Genomic DNA, 19,457 nt, shown 5'->3' with positions numbered 1-19,457 from the left:
ATCCCTAAGCCTTTTTTTTCCTTTGGTGACCCAAATAATCCTCTCCAAAGTATAATTCCAATGGAAAATCATAACCAAAAGGTATCACCATATTTTGTGTCCAATATTTTTAGTACAAAAAGCCCTTTATTGACAATTTTTCCTTGCTGCCTTATAGTGGGATAAGAGTGCACTGTAGATTCTGTGAAATACTGACTCTTAACTGTTTTCATACTGAACTCTTACCATTTAGAAGCTCACCTTCTGCTTTAGGACTAAAACATGGCATTACACTGAGAGTGGAAACATACTTTTCTGGCTGTGCTTAATACTGTAGCTAAAACTAGAACCAACTGTGTGCCTACCTGTGAGTAAATCATCTGGGGAAAGTGGGATTGTGAATATTTAATTCTGCTTACTCTTGCCCCTAGGATCTTAAGTACATTCCAACACTGTTTAATTAAAGCTTAATTGGGAAGGAGAAGTAGTCAGATTTATATATTCCATTAGGGGAATTTGCCTCCCCAGTTTTCAAGTTTAAAAAATTAGTTTTTGTAATTGTTTTGTTCATTGTGTTCTGTAATATAACAATATATTGTCAGTTATTCATAGCAGGTCAATGTCTGTTACAAAATGCTCCTTCTGTCTGCTGTTGCTCATTACTGGTTATTAAAATCAGCATTAATTTTTCTTTGCTTCCTGAGTATATTGCGTAAGTTTTCAAGCTCACTAAACTAAACTACAGATGGTAAAAGGAAACACACACACACACACGGGAGGGCTGCTTTAAGATTTGATTGTTGGGTCAAAATCTTGGACAATAACTATAATAAGCACAAGAGGTTGTTAGCTTTTTAAAGTTCAGTGCTTTCCACCATCCATGGAAAGTGCTTTTGTAAAATTATAACCTCTAGCTCTTTCTCCTGGGCTCTTAATTAGAAACTAAATCATTGGAAAATGCTCAGCTGGATAAATAAATAATAATATGAATGAAAACTATTTAGAAGATCATTTAGGGATCAGTCTTTCCAAATCAAAAGCAACTTTGAACTGGACTTCTAGCTAAAACTCTTCTTTTGCTTCCAGGTTTCGGTTTGTTTGAAAAAATATTTGGAAATTTAAGCTAGCAGGATGTTGTCCAACTTCACCAATATAGTTTTCTAAAGATCTAAAATTTTCTCTAATTTGGCTTTTAGTTTTTACACAATAATGTATTAATATTTTAGCTATGCTAGTCAACAGGTATGGTCAATGAAATCTTACATATGGCAAAATACAACTTTTTCACTCTAACTTCATTTACTTGAGATTTTTCAAATGCTATGATCTGAAAACTTTAAAAATGCAACATACTACATACACAATAAATTCAATATACAGTTTGTTTAAAACAGTAGACAATGATTTTAGCTTAAAATACTAAAAACCTCTAAGCAGGGAAAAATATGGAAGCATTATTAATTGCTTCCGCGGTTAAATGCTGTACGTTGTGACTTTATAAATACTGTTTTAAGCAGAATATGTGTTACATGAAGCAAAACCATTAGAAAATTACATTTGGAACAAGAGAATGCCATGAAAAACTGATCAAAAAGATTTTGCATTTGAATAACTAAATCATCATTCCGTGCCATTCTTTTAATGATATTTGTGCACCAAAAAGGTTTGCATAAATAAGTTTTTGTAATGAAATACAAAACACCCAAAGTGGTAAGAATAATTTTATTGTATTATTAAATAGCATGTCTTTTCTTTAACCATTACAAATTTGTATATACTACATGGCGAACAAATACATCAATATATATTTCTATAGTTGCCCAAGTGAGGAACATATATTTACACATGCAGTTAGTACCAGTGACATGCTACATTTTGTTAAAGCAGAATATGGCAAACAAACAGTTGAATTTCTTCATTATGAAAATATTTCTGAGTAATAGTGACAAATCGGAGTGGAATGTATTTGTGTATATATTTGCTATTATGAGGGCACAGCCTCCCCCCCACCCCCATGACATTACTTGATTGAAAGCAAATGACTGGAGTGGCAAAGTGCTTGAAAATAGGTGATTGTACATATGTATACTTATAGAGGTATACCAAGGGATGATCTCAACTTCTGGAAGAGAAAGATTGTGCCAATAGGGCCAAGAGAAAAGCAAATGTTTAGCAAGAAAGTTGGAAGCTGTTGATACTTAACAGTAAATGCTTGCTGTTAAGTCTGTCCAACAGTGAATGAGAATAATGGAGCTGAGGATGAGTCTCTGTTAACTTGGTTTTTTCTTATAATATAATAACTCTGTACATAATTCTGTGAATTCTGGTGATACTTGCAGAGAACTCTGGAAATACATCTTAGTTTGAAAAGTATACATGCATCCCTTTGAAGATGGCATCTTTATTGTTTTGAAAGGGTTATACAATAAATAAGAGTGGAACATGCCTGCAGTTTCCAGCTTCAGGGGTGGCTAGTAGTTAATCACAGATGTTAAAAAGAGTCTTAGTTTCCTCTCACAAGGAAAAGTATATAAAAAAACAGTGAAGGAAATACTCTGCATTGATAAATATGATTAGCAGGAAGCTGAATATTCTAACACAAAAGCTAAAATATTTTCATTTTGAAATAAAATTCCCATGTTTTTTTAAAATAAAAATAAGAACAGAGGAATGAAGGAACAATATTCAGCATAGAGGAGAGATTTATATCTTGATAAAAGAGGCTGAAAGCTTTACCCCTCGCTAAGTCTTGTAGGCTGAGCCAGAGGATCGCCGCAGTTTCATGGACATACGACTCTTGCTAGTCCGTGGAGAAATGGAGAAAGCTAGATCGGACCTGTCCATCTGCGTTGCTGCTGGAACTTTGGACGCCTGAGTCTCTGGGTAGGGCCCTATAGAAAACAGAAGGACCTCACATATTAAAGCAATCTGATTACCAAAGAAGATTTGCAAGGTGCAAGCCCCGAAACAGTATCCTCCCTTTTGATCTGTCCTATCAACAGCAACTCATCTGCCGGAATCATTAACAAACTCATCTATTTTAGATTATGAATGACTGGTGGACAGTTTCAAACAAACTAACTAATAAGAAAGGACTAGGAAGTTATTAAAAAGCTAGGATGGCATCTAATTGGTGTTATACATACAATATATATTTTAATAGGATTCAACGAGAAAGAAGTATGAATAAATCATGCTAGCTGAATATACTACATGGCTCATTATCTTTGTAAAAGGAACAAGATAATTTTGACAGGACTTGGTGGTATTGTTGACCCAAAGCAGAATAATTTTCCTTGGATTGGCCCCAAGACAAATAGCAGAAGCAATAGGTTAATATGGTTATTGCAAAAGCCAAAATTCGGAGGCATGCAAAACAGGCCAGATTGTATGGACAGTACACAATTATTCCTACAAGTTACAGGTAAGGTTCCATTTGCCAAAAAAGATATTTCTTTATTCTGCCTTTTAAAATAAGCTGTAGATCAAAACATATCACGCAGATCATGTCTGCATTCACTCACAAAGATATTTATTTTTTAGAGAAATTAGATGACATGGCTGGTATTAGCAGAGATCAATGCTCAAGGTATCAGTTGGCTACTACATGCACACTACCCTACATTTGGATCTTGCTATTTATAATTTGGGTTTTGTAATTTCTACATTTTCCTACTGTAAATGTGAAAAACTTTCTTTTTGAAAGATGATAAGATTTTCTTCAACTAATTCAAATTATTCACAATATTTTTCTGATTATCTGCTTTCATTAACAGAATACTAGGTTATGTTGCACTTAGTAAATGCTCAAAAACAAAATTCTTATTACAAAACAGAACTTGGCCATAAAGCCAGTTTTTTTTTACAATCTATCTTACATATGTCCATTTACACATAGGTGTAGTCGAAGATGGTACCAAAATCCTACTGGAACCAATGGACCAATTATTTTAGTGGTGTTCCATCATTAAGCGTTCAGATTTATGTTCATATTCTATTCAATTTAAAATAAAAGTATTTTTCTCCAAGAATAATAACATAGCAAAATAACTCAAGAACTATTTGGACCAAATTATAAATAACACAAAATAAAAGGAAACCATTTGCAAGTGGAAAAAACTTTTATTAATATGAAAAATATCAGAATTGAGGGAGTCTGATGCTCCATTACACTGCAAGGAGTATTCTAATATTCTAGTATTTCTATGGATGACATTTCACAATTATATTAAATCTCAAAGTTATATTATATTTAATGAACAGATTCTTTTGAAAAACACTAAGCACCCTTCAAACAATTATTTAGTGTTTTAGTTTACAAAATACATGTTTATGAAATCATTTGAATAAAATATTTTTGATAATCTCAAGGGTATTTCCTCCCTTCCCTTCCTAATACAACTGAAAGGACATTTTTTGCTTTCATTCTAAAACACTGCTGCAAAGTGATTGCTGACAGCCATGTAGATTGTCACAAAAGTAACTGCTTTTAAAAGCAGAATGTCATAAATCTAACCTACTAACTCAAATGCTATACAGATAGTCCTCGACTTACGACCACAATTGAGTCCAAAATTTCTGTTGTCAAGTGAGACATTTGTTAAGTGAGTTTTGCCCCATTTTATGACATTGCAATAGTTGTTAAGCGAATCACTGCAATTGTTAAGTTAGTAACCTGGTTGTTAAGTTGTTCTGCCTTCCCCATTGACTTTGCTTATCAGAAGATCGCAAAAGGTGATTACGTGATCCTGGGACACAGCAACTGTCATAAATATGAACCAGCTGCCAATACCTGAATTTTGATCATGTGATCATGAGGAAAGGCTGCAAAGGCCATAATTGTGAAAGAAGTCATAAACTTTTTCCAGTACCGTTGCAACTTTGAACAGTCACTAAATGAACTGTTGTAAATCAAGGACTACCTATAGTTTGTGCTTTCCAAGTACTTCCTGAAATAGCTTTTCTCCTTTTTTCTGTATATAGATACATAGATAGATCAATTAATCAAATAATAGACAGGTAGATATGAGCTATTTTTTGGTCTAGAAATGATCCCACGTGTAACTTAACTTTTACATTCCAAAACAGTTTACTCTCTTGTATTCTTACAGTGCTTAGTTTGATGGTTAGAAAGCTAGGTCCTAAGCCATTTGGTATGGGAAATATTTTAGTCCCTCAACCTCCTCTCCTTAGGAAAAAGACTAATATCTTTATATATAAAGACCACTATCTTGAACTGTGTTTGGAAACAAGCTGGTAGCCAATACAACCTACAAGAAACTGTTAAGATAATAAACAAGGAATGTGTCAAAAAGCAAGTTAATGCAGCAGTTTCCAAATATCTTTCAAGGGCATCCATAAAAAACACAGTTCATGATTTTCAACTGAACAGGCATGGAGTATATAAAGCCACAGCAAAGGAAAATTTATTATGCCTTAAAAGGCTTCTTCCACATACGAAAACAGTTGTTTATTTAAATTCATCCCCACCTGCCCAGCACACATCAATATTCAGACATTCTATCTTGTTCACATTTTACAAGGAATCATGGCATTCCAAATGGTAGGGTAGTGCATAAAAAGTCAACGCTGGTGCTCTGCGCAGCCTATTCTTTACGGCTAGTGTGAATAGACCTTCCAATTCAAGCCTTTGCCCTTTACCTTGAAGTGGCCAATTCTTTCTAGAGGTGGCTTGGGAAGGAGAAGAAATATCACACCATTTCTTTCTTTGTTGAGAATGAAGAAGTGATGGAGAGGTGGACAGAAGTAAGGAAAAAGGAAGAAAGATAAAAAGATAACAAGTGTGAGACATGAGACATGAACAGTAGAGGCTGGAGGGCATTTACAGATGAGTAAAGAAAGGAGAAAGTTAGAATCTGTTATGTTGCTAACATGCAAGCTAAGGTTAAAGAGGGATGCATTAATGTGTAAAAATGAATCAACAGCTTAACAATCAGGAAGAATACTCACCAGCTACAGGTTACAAAAAAAGAAAAAAGAAAAAAAAAGAACAGAAAAAAAGAAAAAGAATTCTATAAAAATAATTCTGATCCAACAGCCTCATTGATACAACCATTATGACATAAATATGTTAACAGTGTTTTTAGAAACTGCTTATAAATAAAAAATACCCTGCAATCAGTAAAACAATCAAATGTTAACACCCCTTCCTAAAAGCAATTTTTCAGCTCACATGAAAAATAACATTCTTTCTATAATTCTGCTAAGTGTAGTTTTAACACGTATTGACTGAAAAAGATTTGATATAAAAAAATCACCAACTTGCAAAAGGAAGTATATATGGTTATAATACATTTTATGTTTCTAAAGAATTCAAAACTGGTAACACTTATGGCTTTTATGAAAACAGACCCCAGGTAAACCTATAGTATATATGTAGTACCATCCATTTATTTTTATAAGACTTCCCCTTTTTGATCATTCTTCATATTTATCTAACTCGAAGGTAGTTGAAAAAGAACTAGAAATGCAGCAATTTATGTTGAGTATGTTCCAACAATCCAAATCAATATTTCTTATATCATAAAATGTTTTCATTATGTCCCTTGCGGTGGCTAGAAGCTAAGATCTGAAACGATATAGACTGAGAATTCAAACATAATAATACACAGCAAATTAATAAAGGAGTTTTGGTCTCAGATTTCATCTGCTCTGTTATACCCAATAGTTGTCAATTCAGAAAAAAAATTAAGACTCATGGAAGATTAGTTTTGCTTATGTTAGCATCCGCAAGATTATTATATGCATAAAGATGGAAGAATACTGAATTTCCCACAATGGAGGGAAACTGTCAGAATTCGCAGAAACTGACCTGTTTGTTCAGAGGAAAAAAGAAGTGTTTTTTTTTAAAGACTGGAAAGCTTTTATGGACTTTTTTGCTAACAGAAGGGTGAAATGAAAATTTACAAATTTAAAGACAAGCAAAGATGAGAATTTAATATAGGGTTGAAGGAATTTCTGGAAGAGATAAAAGGGAAGGGAGATGATGGGTTTGTCAATATCTGTTGAAGAGAAAGTTGGAAATCATTATTTTTCTTTTTTTAAAAACAATATTTTTGTTAATGGTTTTGAATACAAACTAAAAAGAAAAAGAATAAAAGTGCAAGAAAGCAAAAAGAAAAAAAATAGAAAAGAACTTGAGATAGCAACCTCCTGCCCTCATCACAACAAATATGACAGTGGAAATCCAATACAAGTCTTTTCCAGTCCAGATGTCAGCCAGTTCAAAAAGAACCCCCCAAATAATAACATATCCCATTTTAACAATGCTCAAATAAACCAACTTTATGTTCCTTCTTTTTACATAAAACAATCTTGCTCTTTAATCCATTCAAATTATCTCATCTTAAATTTCTTAAAAATAAGCCTCATTTTTAAAGTTAGAAGTCATAAATTTTCATAACTTTAGTTTTCTTTCTTTCTTTTTTCTTTTCTGGTATTCTTTTCTTTCTTCTTCATTTCCTATCTTTTTCTTTGGATTTTTCTGTTTTATATAAAATTTTCAATAAGTATAAATAAAAAAAAACAACTCGGGAATAAATTTCACTAGATTCAGACATAAGCTGAATTCCACTGCCAAAGGAGAAAAAGGGGCAAGATCTGTTTCTTCATTTGGATATCCGAAGCATCATCTATCAATTAGTTCTGAAGGGTGAAATATTGTCCAGAACAGCATGGAAAGTGATACTAGGGGAATTAAATAAACAATACAATATTTTATTCTTCTTTCTCCAGAACCAGTGAATTCCATCTGATCCTAGCTCACTTCAGAAATAAATAAACAAACAAACAAAAATTTCAGGTCAGTGAACAGCAAAGCTAGATGTAAACCATTTACTGTAAGAATATATTGGAATCCAATGTAACAGGCACTTTGGGAGCAAAGGGGAAAGTCTTTTTTTTAAACATTTGATTTAAAGATGCTTCCCTCCTGCCCACCCCTTCTTGCATACTGTCTTTTCTGTATCTCATTTAGCAGCTAGGGTAGATTGTTCCTGACAGACTTAATTAATCAGAATTAATTGTGCAAAGGACTTCTAAGGCCTTTGGTCTTGGTCTAAGGTGATCTAAAGCCTACCTTAAGCTGGCAATATTCTGTTTCTATCAATATATATACTGAATATTACTTTGGCTGGGTAACATCTTTGAAAATTAGTTGGTAAATGCTAACTTGTAAAATACTAATACTTTAAAAAATTATTCTATTTCCTCTAATAAACTTTTTGTGGTGAGGACAACAGACTTGGAATTCTGCATTTTGGAGACTCATTACAAGTTATATTGAAGAAGTGCTTCAATTATACATTGTACAACAATACATTGTTGCTGTTTTTTGTTTAAAAAGAGCATGTGTGTTTTAAGGAATTCACTCATTAAAGTTCATATTTCCTAAAGAACATGAACTTTTTTCCAGACTGATGTAAAAGGGTGACGAAAGTCAGATTGCTTTAATGACTAGCAGAGAGGGGCTTGAAGCACTTTTTCTAGATCACTTTTACTGTATGCACACCTCTAATTTAAATACTCTCTTTGACATTCTATGTTTTTTGATTAATGGTAATAATAGGATTCATCAACAAATTATCCAACTGCCTTGAAATACAGAATCTTGCTGATAGATGAAATATCTAATTTTTTTTAGATCTAAATTAGATATTTGGAAAATACCTAACTTTTTTTTCTAAAATATCTACAATTAACATAAAAGTTAATAACCATGTCTTACTGCAGGCATGGGAAGAGTAACCCTTCATAAATAAATCAGCCTTCACAATCACCAGAATTTACAGTCAACAAATCTTAGGGCCATCACATCTTGTGGGACTTGCTTGGGGAAGGCTGGTATAAATTTTATACTGAAAAGGTACAAAACCTTTTGGATTGCCTATGTTAGCATTGCATTTTATTTGGGGAAGTTTGGAGGGCCTTTGCACACATAAAAATAGAGCTTTGCTAACATGTTCTCTTCCTCTAATCAAATTACTTTGGGCTTAGTAGTTAAATTTATTCAACAGGTAACTGGCAAATGATACAGAAGATACATCTACACATATTATAGGCTGAAAAGACCCAAGGCTGTTTTTGTATTCGTTTCTAAATATACAATTAGAATCGTTTCACATTCTCTGGGGACTCTTACTAACATTATTTATGCATGCAAACAATTTCATCAAAATGGGAAGTTAGCACTGGTAGCAATGTAGAAATAATTCAGGAGGCATTATGTTTTATCTGGAAGTTTCATTACAAGAGATAGATTTATTATAAGAGATAGATAAGCTGCAATCCTCTGCACACTGGCCTAAGAATAAGTTATATTAAATACAGTTTGTAGATGTGCTAAATGATGACATTGTTTATCTTAACTTTTAGGTGGATACTATAAACCACTAATCTCTCTTCTTTAATATGGGGAATGCATATGATAAACCACTAGTTGGTTAAATTTGCTACAAACGGTCATAAATTTGATATTACTTGAATTTCTGAATCAATTTTAAATCAGTTTAATAGTTGAGTATTGAGTTACAAGAATTCTGTTGCGACTGTCTGAATATTCTATCATGAAAAAGCTAAAAGATTTCCTTCATATTGAGGCTGATTCCTGGTGGGCTACATGGACAGGTACATGTAGTGTAATTGGCAAAAGATTGGTTTATCATTGCTGTTTTAGGGCCCCCTTCCAAGAAAATGTTTCCTCACATTTTTTAGGGTTTATTTTCATAAATTCCTCCTCCCAGCATCAGCGAACTCTTAAAGCGATAGAGAAAAGATGGCTACATTTCCTTCTGTTGTCAAAGCAAGAACATCCAATGTTAGCAGCGTTGACACTAAGATGAGCACATAAATCTCAAGGATGCTTTGGACTATAATTTTCAGGATCTGTGACCATAAACTGGTGGAAATACTTTCCAAAAGCTTTCTATTCTGTTCCTCTAATCCTTGCATTCCTGTTTATTCTTTGAAAACCTCTCTAGAGAATGGTAAGATATACTTAAACATCTGTTGGAACCATGACACTTAGAATGTAATGCAGTTTGGAATTTCCTTTATTCCTTTCTTCATTATTAATGAAAAAACACAGCATGAATGTATCCACCTGGAGAAGATACTTGAGCACAAATCCTCCACGAATTAGTACTTTTTTCAGTCCACTACAAGGTTTCAGATATGGTTGAGAGCCTGATCATCACACATTCTGAGGCTGAAAGGTTTATCCATCACTATAGTCGCAAAAATGCACACATTATTTAATTTAATGGGAAATTGTTCCTGGCCTCACTGAGATTATTAGTGTTTATGTGCAGTTGGTTGGTTACTGTGAAAACAGATTGCTGGACTAGAAGGATGGGACAGGGTTCTGATCCAGCAGGGTACAGTTTATGTTCTGGCTTTCAGCACGTTTTTCATTCCAACTTAAGACTATTAGTGTTAACACATAAAATTTTTCACAACATCCGAAAGAGTGCTTCTTCCAATGCATTCTCTTAAGCTCTGACATAATCAAAGGACTTGAACAAAATTCCTTCAGATGATAAGGTAGCTAAGTACTGAAGAGTAGATTTTTTTTAATGAAGACTGTCTAGCCCTGGAATTCTCCGGGAAACAGCTTTTTCTAAAATGTCTGCTTGGAATCTACTCCATTGCTTTTATGCCTGGCAATACTTGTTTATTGTGTCAGGATATTTATTCATTTATTGTGTCTGTATATGATGCGTTAGTGAATTTTATCTTTTACAAACCTTTCTGATTCATTTTTTAAACACTGCTTTAATTGATTGTGTTCTACCGTTACTATTTTTCCCAGAATTCTGATGTTTTAGAACACATCACTCTTTCAGCATCATGGGAATTAATTTTTTTAAAGAACTAAATTAAGCCATGAATTTACTCTACCAGTTATGGATTTATACATGCTTAAAGTGCTTCTACCAAAATCAATAGGGCTTACATTAGTCATTCCACACATTTACTTGTTGCTTTCTAACATACATTTTACTGAATGGTAGGGAAACCTTCAGTAAGAATATTTCACATTCACTATAAATAAATGAGCCCTTGGAGAACATAATGGTTATGGGATCAGGTACCAAAATAATTTTTAAATTTATTTATGGCTGACTTTTAAGCTTTGGAACTACATATTGGAGGTAGAGTTCTATGCTGGATTCTGAATTGGGGATGGGGCAAAATTAGAGCTATATGCCCATTTTGTTTGAATTAATCAGAACCCTGATCTTCTTTGGGTTCAGATTGAGTATGTTTTACCACAAGAAGAATGTTTGCTTTGTGCTTTAGACATGTTAGGACAGAAAAATAAATCTAGGTCCACAAATTATTTCCATGCAAAAAGTATATTATTCAATTCCTGTAATCACTATTCTTGCATAGTAAGACATTTTATACGATAAAGTTTAACATTAGGTATCATAATTACTGACCAGACCATAAGCAAAGTGTTTATTTTAAGAAGTTATTTCCCAATTTAAAAAAATGTCTTACTTTTTTTGACATATTTATTTATAAAACTATTCTTATTTTTCATTCAGATGTTTATTATACTCAGACTTTGCATTTATTGTTCAATTTTCACTTTATTGTTCACTATTTCTTATTCACTATTTCTTTAAAACCCATCAGTACCAGAATATATAAAGTATTGCTTTGAGTGTTCATACTCATATTCCATATATTTTTCATTATCTTTAAATTTTATATAAAAAATCCAAATATAGTTTCAAAGCTTCTGTTTCACCAATGTCCAAATTTTCATTTATCATTTTCAGAAAAAAAAAACCCTGAGATTTTTCTCTATTGCAAGTAGGTGATGATGTCAACGCTAGTAATGTTTTCTATTTCTTTTACATCATTACGGTATAAAGGTTTATCACCAAAAACAAACCACTTTTCTCTATTATTCCTTGTTACACTGAATTCACAGTCTATCTGCTGACATCAAAGAAAGACAGGACAGGGGACAGATCACACCACTGCCATCCAGTACTATTTGTTCATGCTGAGAAACAAAAGGTCAGACACAACCAAGTATGACTTGCTCAACAGATGTTTCTCCATTAGTAACCTTAATCCCAGAACCACAGTGTTAGTGTTTCATGCAAACCTGGAGTTAGTAAAATACTAAACTTGAATAAAATGTAGTGGTAATTTCTCAATGTGAATTTCTCTCTTGTTTAATAGTAAAAATAAGGGCAGTCAGGAAAGTTTGCATACAACAAGGTTACAAGCTTAGTGCTTTAGTAACAGATTAATAAAACAGAGGGGGGTTTTTTAGACACTTTGTCTTACCTTCTGATAAACTGAACTGATATTTAATGATCTAAAGAGGGGAAATAAATGAAATAATCATCAGGAATTCAAATTATTTGTACAGATAGGCCTTGAGAGCCACTCATATTCTTAAGTGATTACTGTTTCACTAGTAACTGAAAATGCAGTATCTTTATAGAAGATTTATTGGTGAAAATGACAATGTAGCAACATATTTTAATAGGATAACAGTGGTGATATTGTTTCTGGTTTACGGACCAAGACTAGAAATGATTCTTTCTTAAAACAATGTAAATCAATTAGGCTTATGGATCAGTCTCTATATTTAGGAATCTTAAGTATTCAGAAACACTCACAAATAATATAAATATGAAAAGTTCTATTATAGAGTATAAAGTGAAAAGTTTTAAATGACTTTGATTTTTAGAGAAAGAATAAAATTTTATAGTTTGAGATGCTATACACACACACACACACACACGGACACACACACATATACATACACAGTTACCTGTAACATAGTGCATTTTAGGTATCATTTAACAAGAAACCTTTATTTTTATTATATTCTTACCAGTTTCGGGGGGCAAATGGTGGCAGGATGCTGGGCAGAAGACCTGAGATGCATAATCCTCAAACGTTGAAGGATCTAGGTGATGCTGAATAATTGTTTGGAGATACCGAGCTCTTTCTTCATAGCTTGTTGAATTCAAATGTTAAGGAAAATTTACATTTTAAAGCAAAGAAAATACAGCCTTAATCAGTGATATTGTTGTTTTCGTTTAATGAATTGATTTATGTACAAAGTATTTTGCAACTGAACTGTAAATGCTTATTTCTCAATCTCCAGAAGCTAAAGGATCAAATAAAAGAAAAGATTTATATACATAGTACTCCACTCAATGACATACTATGCTTAATTTATGGCTTTCCAACTAAAATTGACAGTCTCTCAACATCTATTGATCAAGTCATTCACTTAAGTCCTGAATGTGTTAGTTCAAGCTCTATTTTTGAATAAGGATTATATTTAAAAATTAGGCCTGAGTTTCTTCTTTCTAAATGATCACATAGTTTTATAACCACTCTCCTGATGCTACTCCAAAGCTTTTGGAAGAACAAAGCCATATCTTTTGAGTAAGTGTGGTCACAGTCATAGAATGTGATAATAAAAGTGATAAGAACAAAAGTCCTATGGCTTTGGTAGGATATGGAGTTTATTATTAGATTTCTAATCCCTGCTTTATTACTTTTAAGTAACTCAGGGCAGCGAACATACACAATACTTCTTCCTCCTATTTTTCCCACAACCCTTTGAGTTTGGGCTGGGAGAGAGGGGCCCAAAATCATCCAGCTGGCTTTCACACCTAAGGTGGAACTAGAACTCATACTCTCCTGGTTTCTAGGCCAGCACCTTAACTACTGTACCAATCTGGCTCCTAATTCCTTTCATCTACATAAAACAAATGTTTTAGGAAGTTCAGAAAGATGGATTATATTTCACATTGAGTAATCCAAATCAGAAGCCACCAATTTTGAAAATATGTTATTTTATTTTAATTAACTATAACTTTCGGACAAATGTTCTGGTAAGTGATCCCACACCGATGACCTGAGGCAGACTACGATCAGTTGAGATGACGAAACCCAATCTATAAAAAATTCTGACAAGCTATATATGTATTTCTGCATTACACAGCAGTTTTCAGATAAAATATAGCATATAAAAGTATAACCAAACCTCTTTCAAACTACCTTGGGTGCCTGCATGTTAGCTTATAAAAAAGTTTTATTGTAAAGCCACCATACTCTCAAAATAGGATTTGACATTGAAATTCTATACATATTTATTCACACATTAATAGCAGATGAGAGCAGGATTCCAGTTTAAATACAAGGTAACAAAACAAACAAAACAAAACAAACAAAAACCTTAATCCAAAGTTAAAACATGTCATGAATCTCATTTGTAAATGCTTGAATATGAGTACAATGCTTGTACTCTCTCTTCACAGGGCTGTGTCCTGAGTCTGCTACTGTTCACCTTGATGACCCACGACTGCTGTGCCAAATCTGCTACAAATCATATTGTGAAGTATGCAGACAACACGGCAGTGGTGGGGTCTTATCCGGATGACAGAGAAGATGCTTATAGGGAAGAAGTGAAGGCTCTGGTGGAATGGTGCAATAAAAGTAACCTAGTTCTAAATGTTGATAAAACACAAAGATCATTGTAGATTTCAGAAAAAGCGGCATAGTCATACTCCACTCAGTATCAAGGATGCAGCTGTAAAAGTGGTCAACAGTATTAAATATCAACAGTATTAAGTGCAGATAACTAATCTGAATTGGTCTCTCCACATGTCATACTTAGTGAAGCGTGCAAACCAGCATCTGCATTTCCTGCATTGGATGAGGAGAGCACACCTTTCTCCTTCTGTCCTGGCCACTTTTTACAGAGACATGATGGAGAGCATTTTAACAAACTGCATCACTGTCTGGTTTGGTGGCAGCAGTGCCTCAGATAGAAAGTCCATGCAGAGAACGGTAAGGACAGCCAACAAGATCATGAGAAGCTCGCTCCCTGGTGTTCAGGATGCTGCTTATAAGCACTATGTGCTTAGAGCTCAAAGCATTGTTAGAGACCCCACACATCCACTTTACGGTCTGTTTCTGTTGCTCCCCTCTGGCAGGAGGTTTCGAAGTATTTCTAGCAGGACTATCCAATTCTGTAACAGCTTTGTTCCCTATGCCATCTGTCTGGTAAACTTGCAAGATTCGTTTTTCTCACCATGCACATGTATACATAACCCGAACTAGACTGTTGTTTCCCTGTGTCATATAATATATGTGGGTATATGCATAATTCTGTATTTATTTATTTATTTTTGTCATATTTATATAGTGTATATCAGGGGTGGTGATCCCTTGAGAGCTGAATGCAATGAAATTTCATTTTAATGTATGCCGATTAGTGTACATTCAAAGTGACAATAAAGTTATTCTATTCTAAATCAAAATATTTTGCATAAGGAAATAAATGAGACAAGGCAAAAAATAATAATAATCCAATAGCATCCCTGAGCACTGATTAAGAAAGTAAATGTCCCAAGGATGTCAAAAGAAAAGCACTGTCGTTCTTTGTCCTACAGCCTCCTCTTTCTGATATTATTGACAAGAGGCTGGTACCTTGAAGCGCTGCTTTTGAAGAACCCTCTCCAGGCTGCTTGTTCCAGAGGCCCTGATTTATTGTTAGTAGAGAAAAAGCAAGAAAAAGAGAGAATATTTCTAATGTTCATGAAAGCAGCTATGGAAATGGCTGTCAAAATGTAAAACAGCAGGCAGCAACATACAATTATCAAGAAAAAATATCATGCTGCTTTGGTGTTATAGGCTGCTTTAGTGAACTTAGAATCAGTTCTAATGCAACTTGCAAAAGTTGTCTTGCTATATTCATTGGATCAGGAAATCTTTGCCAGTCTATATTCTATTTTATTTTTTATGCAAAGTGATGCTTAACATCATTCAAATTTATTCTTCTAATAGAATAAAACTATTGGCAGCCCTGTTTTAAAATGTGCAAGTGAAACAAGTGAAAATCAGCGTAGTGGAATTTTCACGGGAAAATAAATTTGAGTTGCTGGAAATGATTACATGCTAATAGATGCCACTGAAGAATATTGGAATCCAATTCCTGTTCTTTTTGAGATCTTTTGGTAGAACACAGGACCACTTTTCTTAAATCTACTTAAGTCAAGAAACAGAAACTGTATTGCAATGACTCACACGTTATATTCAAAGTACTTTCTATAGTTACACTTCAAAAGGCCCGCCCATCCATCCATCCATCCATCCATCCATCCATCCATCTCTCTCTCTTTTTTCCTGATGACATAAAATAAATATGCATGAGCAATTGTCATCTACTTTGTGTCTGGAATATCACACAAAAGTGTTTTAATTGCTTATTCTTTTGAAACCAAAGGATGTCTGATATGGACAATTTTTCTTAAAATTTTTCATCTCAAAATACAGAACACATTCCTTGTCTTTGGGACCTTCAAAAACTAAATGTAGATATTCCTAAACCACAACCTCAGGGCTGCATTCATTTTACAATTATAGCCAACCAACTTGATGTTTATCAATATATCTTCAATCCTGGAGGGTACTTTTTTATATCCTTGTATCATTCACCACAGAAAAACAGCCAAATATCTCTTCACTATCCTCTCTCCTGCATCAAATGAGTAAGTCTTTATTTATTCATATATTTCCTTTTTATTTTTGCTTTTATTACCTCAGTTGCAAAACATTATTCCGTCAAATAATTTATTAGAAATGGGGATATAACAATTTACCTTACTTTTCCTTTTGAAGTATTATGGTTTTATCCATCACTAATATTCAGACTAGCAAAGATTTTTCTCATGACTGCAAGTGGAAATTTAAAGAACAATAAACACTGAACCCTCCACCTTAACCTTTATATTTAAATAATTAACTGGATTCTGCAGTGATCATTACTTTAATTATATATAGAAAATGTGCACAGAGAAAAGTGCTTTGAATCACAAAAAGCAGGGCTTTTTTTCTCATAGAACGCTCAGAATGGAGTTCCGGCACCTTTTTTGGATGGAACCTTGTAGGGTAGGCAAGGCGGGTTGTATGACATGTGTGAGTTCCGGCACCTTTTTCTTTTACAAAAAAAGCACTGACAAAAAGTAATAATAATCCTGATTACTATATTTAGATGTTGCTTTTGCTCAACTGTCTCCATAAAATTAGAATGCAAATCAATTTTTTTTCTTGAAATAATCACAACTAATAGCATAAGTAGTAGAACAAGGAGAAATAGAACACCCCCTTGTTGTGGAGCTTCTATGGTTGTGGGACACACACAAGATTAAGCTTTAACACAGAAGAGTAATATAGTACTGTTTTTAAGAGGCTGTATATAAATGGTAGAGGATGAAACTGATGGCTGAAGTCTAAATAATACTACATATCTCACAACTTGTTGAAAAGCACTTTTTCCATTGGGGGAGATTCACAGCTGCTGAATTTTCTGCAGTTAATAGAGTCCTTTGATTCACAGCAGTGCCCCTTGCACAAAAAATACTGGCCTTTGTGTATTACCAGAAACTAATTTTCTATTTGGCTGAAAAGGGAAAAATTGGGTTATTGCTTCTCCCTCCTACAGAGCTTTTCATTATGCCTGATGCACTCAACTTTTAAGCTCTTCTGAGAAAAAAAATAACTGAAGAGGCAAGAGGTAGAAAAATGAGCTTGTTAGCACATTAGAAGTGAAGTATCTTGGTGGGCCCCAGAAATTCCCAGTGGTGTGTTAACTTATCACTCTATGCATGCTGGCACTGATAGTCTCCCAATTGAGCACTCTCTTTTCGCACCAAAGGTGCTGCCAGGAAGCAAAGGCTGAAGGCCCACAGGAGAACAGTCTGCTATCAAAACAAGCTGTTTTTAAAAGTCTGTTTGAATGGGTTTAATGCTTTATGAAAAGCAGGGTGGAGACACCTACCTGCTTTCAAAATGTTCCTGTTTCAGGGGTCTCTAAATGAAACCCTTTTAAGGTTTATTTTATTATATGTAGTGCACAGATACAGAGAGGACAAAAGTGAAGCAAAGTTTGTTTTCAATGCTTGCAGTTTGAGTAAAGAGGTTGCAAAGATAGATCTTCATCATCAGAACTGCTACTATTGAAGGATAGCATTATCCTTTCTTACAAAGATGAAGGCACAGAAAATAACAATACAAATTGTCCTTTCACTTATCTAGAAGAAATGGGGTAAAATCTGTAAGTCCTGGTCAATCTGTATGAATGACAGACCAAAACAGCACTTTCTTTAAACAATATTATGGTAGCTAAAGTCGATGTAACTGTATTCCATACTCTTCTGATTTCGTACTATTATTAGAATACCGGTATATATATCAACGCTGCTAACAATGACTCAAAGTTTTTTTGAAGAGTTTCATCTGTTGGAACCATGACAATATACATATTAACTACAAAAACAATCTGTTATGAAGTCTTCTTGACTAAGGATATGCTTTTGGGAATTGACTTGCAGGCTGTATCTACTATGCAAAAGGCTCTATATACTGATATAGGTGGGTTAATAGTTAGAAAATAGCTACAGATGTTAAATCTTGTTAATAGTTGGTCTGAACTTGAAAATAAGAGACCTTTAGTAGTAGCAGACATAGTAACAGATTCAAAGATGATCAAATAAACAGGAAGAGATCAGCTACACAACTCCTAAATGCTGCCTATATAATCCTTGCCATGCCTGAAATTCTGGCAACAGAATGGAAGTACTGGAGACTATCTGTCTTTTCATCAGCAAGTAAAGTGTTACTTTCTTTTCCTTCTTCATCTAGATGGGCCCAACCAAGCCCCATTAAAACTCATGAGGAATTTAATTCCTTTCTACTCACTGTGCTTGGCCTAGGGAAGAAACAGAGGAGATATCACCATCTATTACAGATAGAATAAAAAACCATGAAAGAAAAATTTCTGGGTGACTTACAAGTTTTGGAGGTAAAAGCTGAAATTGGAAAAAGAAGATATATGAGGAACAGTTAAGGGAACTAGGTATGTCTACTCTAATGAAGACAAGAATTAGGGGTGACATGATAGCTGTCTTCCGGTACATAAGGCACTGCCACGAAGAGATGAGGTTAACTTATTCTCCAAAGCTCCTAAGTAATGGGTGGAAGCTGATTAAAGAGAGATCCAATCTGGAACAAAGGTGAAACTTCCTAGTATTGAGAACAATTAACTAATGGAATAGCTTGCCTCCTGGAGTAGTCAGTTGTACCATTGCTGGACGTTTTCAAGAAAAGAAATTGTGCAACCATTTGTCTGGTTTGATATAAAGTCTTCTGCCATAGGCAGGAGGTTGGATTAGAAGACCTCCCAGGTCCCTTCCAGCCCTGTGATTCTATGATTCTAAGAGTTTTACTTCAGCTAAATAAAGCTAGGTGTCCTATTTTACTGAACATGCACACTGACAGACTTCATGAAGAAAAATAAATACAGAAATTTTACAGTCCACAATTACTTAAGGGCTATCTGTATCTAAATGTGCAATAATTTGATTATATTTCTATTTAATATTGCAATGATCAAGAATACAAAATAGTGA

General features: G+C 34.0%; 1 protein-coding gene across 4 annotated transcripts in view; it reads right to left on the bottom strand.

Moving 5' to 3' along the window:
* Window positions 1-1,694: 1,694 nt before the first annotated feature.
* Window positions 1,695-19,457, bottom strand: part of RALGAPA1 (Ral GTPase activating protein catalytic subunit alpha 1) — a 140,996-nt gene continuing 123,233 nt past the window's right edge. For 2 of the 4 annotated variants that reach the window (XR_014027472.1, XR_014027473.1), the window contains 4 exons: window positions 12,863-12,987; window positions 12,307-12,337; window positions 5,641-5,705; window positions 2,709-2,870 (listed from right to left, as the gene is read on the bottom strand). Coding sequence is in view for 2 of the 4 variants with exons in the window: in XM_081335781.1 (XP_081191907.1) it covers window positions 2,722-2,870; window positions 12,863-12,987 (274 nt within the window). In the remaining 2 variants the exon portion in view is untranslated. Of the gene's footprint in view, window positions 2,871-5,640; window positions 5,706-12,306; window positions 12,338-12,862; window positions 12,988-19,457 lie in introns of all 4 variants that reach the window. The other 2 variants (XM_081335780.1, XM_081335781.1) reach the window with 2 other exon arrangements.

Source organism: Vipera berus (assembly GCF_964194415.1).
Source record: "Vipera berus genome assembly, chromosome: 1".
In the NCBI taxonomy this organism is placed as follows: domain Eukaryota; kingdom Metazoa; phylum Chordata; class Lepidosauria; order Squamata; family Viperidae; genus Vipera; species Vipera berus.
Note: the sequence above shows the minus strand (reverse complement) of the source record. Positions and strands in the feature narration are given on the sequence as shown.